Raw genomic sequence first — 10,087 nt, 5'->3', positions numbered from 1 at the left:
GAATTTATTAGCAGAACTATAGAGGCAATTAAAACCCACTTTTCCTTAAGATCAGCAGAGGCAGAATCCATTGAGACTACTGCATCTGTAAATACAAAATTTTGTCCCACAACCAGGCTATTGACAAAGCATGAACTGGAGGCAGCAGCTTTTGCTCCTCCATCTTTGGGTTCTCTCTCTCGTCATCTATATATATCTAAAAATTGAAATGTAGCATTTATTGTTACTACGCTCCAGTTAAGCCACATCAGCGTCCACTTCATTATCATTTTCTTTCCAATTTTCCTATAATTGTTTTTAACATTTACTTTTTATTTTATTTTAATATTTACATTTTTCCAACCATTCTCCACCCTTACCTTTTCATCTCCCCATTACCCTCTACATAAATATTATTCTTCTTCTTTTCATCTCCTCACTACCCTTTACATAAATATTATTTTTCTTCTTTCTCTTCATCTTCCTTTATTTTGTCTTTTCTTATTCACACTCTTTTACTATAAATTTGTAACTATCTATTCTATTCTATGCATGGTTTTCTCTCACAAAAAAAGGTTCTCTATCTCTCTCAATTTTTCGATGAATTTTTTATACATTCTTCTATTTATGCCAAATTACTAATCTTTGGGAATCCTTTCTTCTTATTTTTTTTTTCTATACTAGAATCATTGTGATCATTTTCTCACTTAATTTAATTGGGTAGTTTGCCGGAATTCAAAAAAAGGTTCTCTATCTCTTTCTCTCTCAATTTTTTGATGAATTTTTTATACATTCTTCTATTTATGTAAAATTACTAATCTTTGGGAATTCTTTCTCTCTTTTTTTTCCTACACTAGAATCATTATGCTCATTTTCTCACTTAATTTAATCGGGTAGTTTACAGAAATTCAAGTAAAACCAGATAATAAGGAATTTTACGACATTAGAGAACGCTTGAATATATACTAGCCAAAAGTTGAAAGTCAGCAAATTAGTGGAGCTATGATTAAGCTTCAAATGGGATTGATGGTATTGCCAATATTCTTTAATTAGCATCCTTATTTCTATTTCTCTATATATGTTTCCTAGAATTAGTATTAGTCTCATTTTTATATTCTCTATTATATTCTAGGTAAAAGAAGAGTTTTTTAAAACTCCACATTGGTTAATGCCATTTAGATTTGTTTTTTAAATTGTTTTTTTTTTTTCTCTTTAATTGTTAAATTTTATTCTATTTTTGTTCTTTCTTATAACTCTAATTAATGTTGATGGTTTTTTTTTTGGTTAGTTAGGGTTGATGATTCTTTCTTACAGAGAAAAGAAAAAATTGAAAACAACTGAATTCCGTATAAACCTGTACTTAAAGGGGACAGGAGCCTTTGTTTACTTGATTAGAGACAATATATTAAAGGGGCATATCCTTTCGCCATTGCATTGCATTTCTTAGAGTTTAAAAGATAAAGCTTGTCATTAGAGGAAAACATTTTGGGTGGGGACAAGGGCGTCATTTTGTTTGCTCTAAGAGTAACAAAAGATCCTATTATAAAGGAAGCCCACAATCATATCACATGCTTATTACACTAATCATGAGCACAACCCGTTATTCTCTCTCACCATCTTTCTACTACATTTGCATTTAGCAACCTAAGATTAGAATTTATTCCCAATAGAAGACTTGTAGAATCATTTAGTTTTTATAGGAAATTAGGCGCAGACTCGCGCAATGCGTGAGAATATAAATATTATGCAATGAAGTGTAATATATAAAAAGTAACAATAACTTCAAGCATTGTCTTTTTTCCACACACAAAAAAAAAAAAAAAAAAAAATTACACTTATTTTTTAAAATCTTTTTATCTCTACAAATATATCATTTTAATCTTTTTTTTGTGTATTTCATTAATATTTTTTAAGGTGAACCATATTCTTCTAACTTTGTTGTAGTGTGTTACATTTGCTTAATATACAACTCATCTCTTAAGGAATAAGGAAATTATCATAATAAAAAAAAAATCATCACAAAATTTCAATGTTAACTTAACCAAAATTAAAATAAAACTAAAGAAATAAAAAATAGATTTTATGATAATTTATTTGTCAAAAAATTGGTAGGCATATTCAAATTCCTATTTCCAAAAACAACTAAGTATTAATCCAAACCAAAATTCAATCAAAATTATAAAAGGGAAAGAAAAGACTTTCTGATGGGAAATTAAAAAAACACAATACTAAAACACATATTAAAAAAAAAAAACCATCAATCTTAGTTAGAGTTATAAGAAAGAACAAAAATCTTTTATGTGCAAATGTTCTCTTTATTGGCATTTATTGTTATATATTTTATTTTTACTTTTTTTTCTTCTTCTCATCTTATGTTATTCAACATTTAAATTCAATCGTTTCTTTAAAAAAAAAGAACATATAAATTCAGTCACATCTTCCACATCATTAAATTATTTATATTTTCTCTCTTTTTTATTTTTAATAATTAAACATGGAATATTTTATTTAAATTCAAATCAATAAAATTATCCTTAAAAAATTGTACTTTTTTTTTTAATTTTACATTTACACTTTGTCCAAGCTTTTTCCTTACCTATATCTTTTCATCTCCCCATTACCTTCTACCTTAATATCACTTTTCATCTCCCCATATCTTCCATATCATTAAATTATTTATATTTTTCTCTCTTTATTTAAAAAAATTAAAATTTTACTTAAATTCAATAAATAAAAGTGTCCTCATAAAGTGGAGTAATACTAGGGTCACACTCATTCTCAAACCCAATACATCAAAGAAAAAATATAATACAAAACAAATGGCAATTGGGAAACACTAAATAAATAATAATAATGAGGATATCAAACAAATATAATATAAAGAAACTAATAGTTATGGATATACTAACTTAAGGGTAGCAAAATTAAATGGCATATTTAATGCAAAATCATAAATGGAGAGAGAGAGAGAGAGAGAGAGAGAGAGAGAGAGAGAGAGAGAGAGAGAGAGAGAGAGAGAGAGAGAGAGAGAGAGAGAGAGAGAGTCAAATGTCAATTAGTAACTATTAATTGGAAAACAAAGAGGTTGTAAGGAGAAGTAAAAATAAAAAATAAATATGACCAATATGAAGAACATTAAAATCTTTACAGTGTAATAAAATCAACTATTACATTCACTTAAAAAATTGAATCAATAATCAATAATTAAACATAATCATAGCAATATATTAAAACTTAAAACTAATCAAACTCTAATTCATAACTAAAAGGAGATGTTCTCATGTAATAATAGAAATTATATAAGAAATCAAGTTAGAAAATTTTAAAATCCCTTTTTTGACATTTCATTTAACTTTATATATATATATATATATATATATACACACACAATCTTCATACACAATTACATTTAAAAATCTAATAAACAATACTACATCTCATTTAACACCTCTATTATGAAAATCATTAGCCAGTAAATATATGATAATAGTAAAAAACGTTATAAATGAAATTATGAAAAAAAGTGATAAAACTAATTAGTTACTATCATTATGAAGTAGTAGTTTATGATTGTACACATTTAAAGAAGGGGAATATATAGAGTTTACTTAAGGTATATGTAAAGATTCACATTAAAAAAAAGATATGTAAAGGTTAAAAAAAAGTATATTCTATAAATAAATAAAAAGGTATATGTAAGGTTTTTATTAACTTAAAAGAAAATGAAAAATCAATTATTAATACAACAACAACAACAACAACTTGCCTATGCTTTTCACCCATTACATTTGTTTGACCAAACTTTTTAAAATTAATATTAAAATATTGTGTACTAACTTGCCTGTGCTTAAGGTAGGTTCCAAAATTATCCTTAATTTTAAAATTAAATTCTCTTATTTTAAAATTTTAAATTAAAGTGTATTTCAAAATATTAAGTAATGTCTTTTACTTTTTTTCCCCCTTTTCTTTTCCCAATGAGTTATGGAGAGATTTGTCATTTCAAATGTTTTGGTATTTTATAAATTTGTATTTTAATTCTAAAGTTATGAGAGAGATTTGTCATTTCAAATGTTTTGGTATTTTATAAATTTGTATTTTAATTCTAAAGTTATGAGTAATATCTTTACTAACCATGTTTAAACATTTATAAATAGATTCTTAAATAAATTTAAAATATTTTGTTATTAATATAAACAAAATGGGAGAGTGTTATTACTTATTACCCCCAAATATATTTAATAAGATCACCCTAAAAAACAATTATCTCGCGCAATGCGCGGGTCTGCGACTAGTTTTAATTCTAATAACTAGTGCTAACATTGCAAGGTCCTCAAAGAATCTCCCACCTTTGAGTTTTGTAACAGTTGTATTGTTTTTGTATGAAATTTAATGTTTATATGACCAAATTTGTTTGATGTCACTGGAGTAATCCTATTACTTGCCTGAGGCATTGACATTATGTAGTTTAAATTATTTTTCTTAAGTAAGGAAATATTAATGGAATAAATTTTATAGTAATTTTCTCACTATTTTAGGCACCAGTCAAGTGATCATTGAAAAATAAGAATCATTTCAAATGAAAAACACCTTGTTGGGCTTGGTCAAAAGAGTATTTCTCTACATGGATAAACTAACTCTGTTGTCAATTGGTTGCTCTTTAAAACTCTATATTAAGATTTCTTTAAAGTGCATTAGGCATCTCAATTGGACAAATATTAGGCTTTTTTATTTTATTTTTTTCAAAGAACTTTGCTAACATCTGTTACATCATATTATTAGTAGAGTGATTAGACTCATTACATAATACAATTATTTGTAGGAGCAATATTAGTGCTTTGATCATAATATGTTCTTTCTTAAATGTCTTAATTGTTAACTTTCTTATTTGGAAGAGTTGGTTAAATTCTATAGTAGAAGATAAGTGGTCCCAGCCCCCAGGTTCAACTCCCTACAAATTCATTTGTTGATGATGAGGGAGCAATCATTGCAGAGTTTCTTGATTAAGCGGAGGAAGAAGATTTCGTTAATGCAAGTTTCTTCAACTTCTAAGCTGTTTATTCTATTTGCATTGGTTTTATTATAGTTATTGGTTGTTCAATCTTTCCTTGCCAAAAGTCCTCTTAATTGAGGTAGTAGATTACATCCAATTCACTCAAATTTGAGTCAGAACATAAATTTTTGGCAAAAACAAGTTTGTAAGATTAATATAGTAATATCCTCAAGATCACTGATTTTTTTTTTTTTTTTTGATACAAGATCACTGATTACTGTACATGACTTACTCAACTTCATTTATTACAGTAGATCTCGTTAAAACCCCTGTACACCTATGGTAGTAGTGACTTTTGAACTTAGCCAATTCTTTCACCCACATGACATGAATGGTTTTCATACAGCTGCATAGAGGGTGCTCTCATTTCCTTAAAAGAACATCAAATCAATAAAAGTAAAACACCACCCATGTCCTGTGGGTGTTCTTGGAAGAATATGTATATTCAAGTAGCTCTCTGTTTACACTGGCGGTACCCCATGAGGTGAATCAGGCATGCTAGAGGTTTCTCCATAATAAGCTTGTTCCTCCACGAGTGGATGAAGATTTGTAAAGGGATTATACTGTTGAACCACCAAAACCGATGCCGTGGTGGAAAATTCTGAAGATGCTAAAAAGCTTCCCACTGGTCCCAACTCTGGACAATCGGTTTTGTTCACCAAGGGTACTGTTGGGGCCATTCTTCCCACCAAGAACAGATTGTACTTGTTCAAGGCTTGTAATGCGTCCACCACCTCAGTCTTGTTTTCGACCAACATTTCCTCGTACAAATTTGACGACTCCTTCTCCTTGTTGCTGTGTGCGCTTTTGAACTCTGACAACATCAGCTCATCCTCCTCATGATCCACATTGTCTTCAATTCCCGACTTATCAAATTTCAGTGATTTTCCAGGCGAGGGAACAAATCTGATAACATTGAGCAATATTCCAGGGTGCTCAGCCATCCTCATGCCATAAGCCAGTGCTTCACGGTCGTCGGGTCCCCCAAAAAAGGGCACCACTATCTATTAGAATAAAAGTTAAACGATTAAATTTACTATTTTTTTAATAGTTTAAATATTTAGGAAAATCAGGAATTTAGCAATATCTCCTATTTAAATAAAACTTAAAACCGTTAAGAGGAAGTGTTGAATGATTAAATGATTAAATTCATCACTTCTTGATGGTTTCAATTTTTTTAAATTCATGAATACCTTGTAGGAAACATTACTAGCAGAGACTTGGGTGGTTCCTCCAAAGCCGCGGTCGACCAGAATTCCTACAGAGCAAGGGGCATGGTGGAGAACACGCTTGTTCACCAACTGGAAAGAGTGTCCCAGTGACTCCATAGTTCCATCTAAACGTTGGTGCTTGTGAAATGGTATCAGAATTATGGCCACTCGCTTTTGGGCTGCACTAGTGCAAATGTCTTCATGAATATTACTGAGAGCGGAGATTGCAGTCATGGGTCGTACAATTACGCTGCTAAGCTGCCGATAAGCCTCAAACGCAATAACCATCTGATCTTTGTTCTCATGTTTCTTATTCCAGAATGGGAGACCATTGCTGCGTGCTTTGTGAATCATTGAGATTGCTGAAGATCGTTCTGAAAGCTCCATGAGGTGAATGGCATATACACAAAGCTTTTGTCTATGTGTTCCACGAGACGACTCGACGAGATTGATTATGGTGGGGATGTTGCGAGTGCTATGAAAACATGCTAGAATTCGGAACTCTGTGTTGATATCTTTGCGTTTGACAGTACGGTGCTTGTAAGGGGCTGCCTTTCGAGCTGGCTTATAAACAGCCGTGACAATTGGGGTGGTGATGAAGGTGGTGAACAACGCCATTAGAACCATGATAGCAAATGTCTGATCGTTCAGCACCTGCAGAGTATGCGACAAAACCAAAACCAGATGGTTGGTAGTAGCAAGTTTAATACACAAATAAATTTACAATTGGAAAATATTAAAGTTACTTATTACTAATTTTACTAAAAGAAATGTTATAAATTAGTGTGACAATTGATGTGTTTAGTATCACTTTATTTTTTGTTCTTTTATTTGTGCTATCTTCTATTTTATAGTTTAATTTCAATTGTATTAATGAAATGCATTCTTTAGTTTAAATATTATTTCTATCAATCCGTGCATCAAATGGACATAGTGCTTAGCTCATCCTTAGTGAATTTAAATCTATTAGTTGTCTATTTTAGAAAAATGTATGAATTTTCAAATAAAGCTAGGGATAAGTTTAAAAAGCTATCAACTTATGTAAATTAAAATTTCAAAGTGGTTATTATTTCAGTTAGTAAAATCAAATGAATATGTATAATATGGAAAGAAGAAAGTACTAGTTTTCAAATATTGTTCTTCATTTTTAATTGAAAGTTAAAAAGCATATTACATCAATATGTTGCTAATCATATAACTTGAATTTCTCCTCTCCTAATTCCTAAGCATTTTATACATGAGGAGGAGCCAATTAAACAATGAGAATTTTGGCAAAAATGATCTATTTTAATAGAAAGAAAGAAACACATTTCTTGATTAGAGAATTCCACGACTAAAATTAAGGTTAATGTACGTACCTTTCGGTCCTTCCCAATGTTGAGGACAATGAGCTCTACCAAACCCTTGGTGTTCATAAGAAATGCAAGAGCCAAAGATTCCCTCAAAGGCACCTTACATAATCGTGAAACAATGAAAGTTCCAAGGATCTTCCCAAGACATGCGGTGAATATAACAAGTACTAGCAAACCCCATGAAGTCGCTCCACTTATGGTTGCAACATTGGTCTTAAGCCCACTGGAGACGAAGTAGAGTGGCAAGAAAATTCCTGATACAAGATCCTCAATCTTCTCTATAAGTATCCCAGCAAAAGGGCCTTCCTTTGGTACCATAATTCCCACCACAAAAGCCCCAAAAAGTGCGTGTATGCCAATAGTGTCCGTGACAAAACCAGCAGCCAATACAAGTGACAATGTAATGCATATGTGGATCTCCTTCACAGGCTCGCCCTCAAGAGAGCGACGAGCCATTAAGGCAAGCCCGGGTCTTAAAACAAAGAAAGCAACGATTATAAAGGCAGCACCACAGAGTAGAACCCAAAGGGCAATGATTGGAGAGTCGTCTGAGCCTGAAATAGCAATTGCAAGTGCAAGAAGTACCCATGCAGCAACGTCGTTTACAGCAGCAGCTGACATGGCAATGCGGCCAATGTCTGTGGTGAGAAGTTTGAGCTCGGCTAGGATACGAGCTAGGACAGGAAATGCAGTGATTGACATTGCAACGCCCATGAAGACCAGGAATGGGGCTTTGGATACTCCTTCAGATATGGTGGAACGAAGAACAAACGATGTCCCGATTCCAAGGACGAAGGGAAGGCTGATTCCCGCAAGGGCTATTCCCAACGCCTTTCTCCCGGTACGACGAATTGAACTCATGTCAAGCTCAAGGCCCACCAGAAACAAGAAGAAGAGGAGGCCAATGTTGGCTATGGTGTCCAAGACTGTCATGCTCCTTGTAGGGAAAACCGTGTGGAGAAATGACTTGCTCCGCCCTATTGCTGACGGCCCAAGCAATACTCCTCCCTGAGATACCAAATATTTGTGAATTTCAACAACATAATAAATGAGGAAAATTATTAGGTCCTCCCGAAATACCATAAATACGTACTCCTCATTCTCACATAAATAGTGGGTCCCACCATGAATTTAATTAATGGGACCTTCCATTCATATGAGAGGAGGGAGTACGCACTTATGATACTCCGGGAGTACAAAATAATTTCTCGATAAATGAATGATTGAATTATTATTATTTTTTTTTAAAATTGATATATGCTATATGGTAAAAATAATTTGTAATTAAATTATTAATTGATAATGTTAACAACACACTTACAATGATCTCTGCAATGACCCTAGGTTGTCTGATTGGTTTAAGAATATATGCAAGCGCTCTGGTAAGAACTATGACCAAACATATCTGGAGAATAAGCAAGGGAAGCGCAAAATCCAGTGGATCGTCACCTTGGAACGCTCCATTTGATGTTGCCTTCATCGGTGCCGGGCAAGCCATTGTAGTTCCATTGGGTGTTGCCATCGTAGCTACGTTGGGCAATCTTCAACTTATAATTGATTCAATTACGAAAATTAAAAGAGACTACAACAAATGCCATTGGCACATGAAAAAAAAAAAAACAAAAAACAAAAACAAAAACAAACAAACAAACAAACAAAACAATGAAGGAGAAATTCCTTCCCCTTCAAAAACTCACCCTCGACAGGTAGAGAGAGAGAAATTAAGAAAGAAGAAAACCTCGGGCCAAGACTCCTCCCCCCGACCCTCTTTATATTGTCTTCTCTCTCAACTGTAAATTTGTTAGATTCTAAAATTATTGAAAATCTCAATTTGTTAAGACAATGGCCTAAAGCCCCCAAACGAAAGTCACCTAAAATAGAATATAATAATAAATAAATAAAAATTAAAGTCTCTCACCAAGAAAAAAAAAAGACCTTTTCTATTGGCAAATTAAATGCCTTGTTTATCGATCTTATAATGTAAAAATTTTAATTAAGGCTCAAAAATTGTAATGAATAATTTAACAAAATTATATTCTTTTTTAATATTGTGCGTTTTGTTAATACGTTTTAATATGTTTGTTGTAGATTAAGAGAGTAAAAATTTTAAATCTCTCAAAAAATTTACTCTTTCTTTCTCTCTCTATCAAAATTAAAAATAGAATTAATAGTTTTCCGAGCAGAGTAGTCATTACTTATTATTCAATATTTGAAGTCCAATAGTACCAAGAGAGACACTAACCATCTCAGACATAATATTTATTCTGATATTGATTATTCAGATTTATTTTTAGAATTAAAAATTTTTAAATACATTTTATAAATAAATGAAAATAGTCCAATTAAGTATTAACACATTAAGTTATGTAAAAAGGTTTGTAGGGCCCAATAATTTAAGGACCAAGCCCGATTGCTCCTGGAAAATCCGAAGGCCCAGTCCGAGGAGAGCTGTGGCCCAAGCTCTACAGTACAGAGCACAAAACAATTTTGGAAAG

The 10,087-nt window shown here is 31.8% G+C and overlaps 1 protein-coding gene across 3 annotated transcripts; it reads right to left on the bottom strand.

The window, feature by feature from the left end:
* Positions 1-5,210: 5,210 nt before the first annotated feature.
* On the bottom strand, positions 5,211-9,372 carry LOC115994201 (cation/H(+) antiporter 19-like). Of its 3 annotated transcripts, none has more exons than XM_031118256.1 (5): positions 9,290-9,372; positions 8,914-9,139; positions 7,599-8,600; positions 6,223-6,894; positions 5,211-6,033 (listed from the first exon to the last, which is right to left on the bottom strand). In XM_031118256.1, exons 2-5 carry the CDS (start codon positions 9,112-9,114, stop codon positions 5,491-5,493), a joined length of 2,418 nt encoding a protein of 805 aa, XP_030974116.1. In that variant the 5' UTR covers positions 9,115-9,139; positions 9,290-9,372; the 3' UTR covers positions 5,211-5,490. The 3 variants fall into 3 exon arrangements, with proteins under 3 accessions (XP_030974116.1, XP_030974117.1, XP_030974118.1); XM_031118257.1 differs by having other exon boundaries at positions 8,914-9,133; positions 9,290-9,358; XM_031118258.1 differs by having other exon boundaries at positions 8,914-9,119; positions 9,290-9,308.
* Positions 9,373-10,087: the final 715 nt, after the last annotated feature.

Source organism: Quercus lobata, chromosome 6 (genome assembly GCF_001633185.2).
Source record: "Quercus lobata isolate SW786 chromosome 6, ValleyOak3.0 Primary Assembly, whole genome shotgun sequence".
NCBI lineage: Eukaryota > Viridiplantae > Streptophyta > Magnoliopsida > Fagales > Fagaceae > Quercus > Quercus lobata.
The sequence above is the reverse complement of the archived record's forward strand: the minus strand, read 5'-3'. Positions and strand labels throughout refer to the sequence as shown.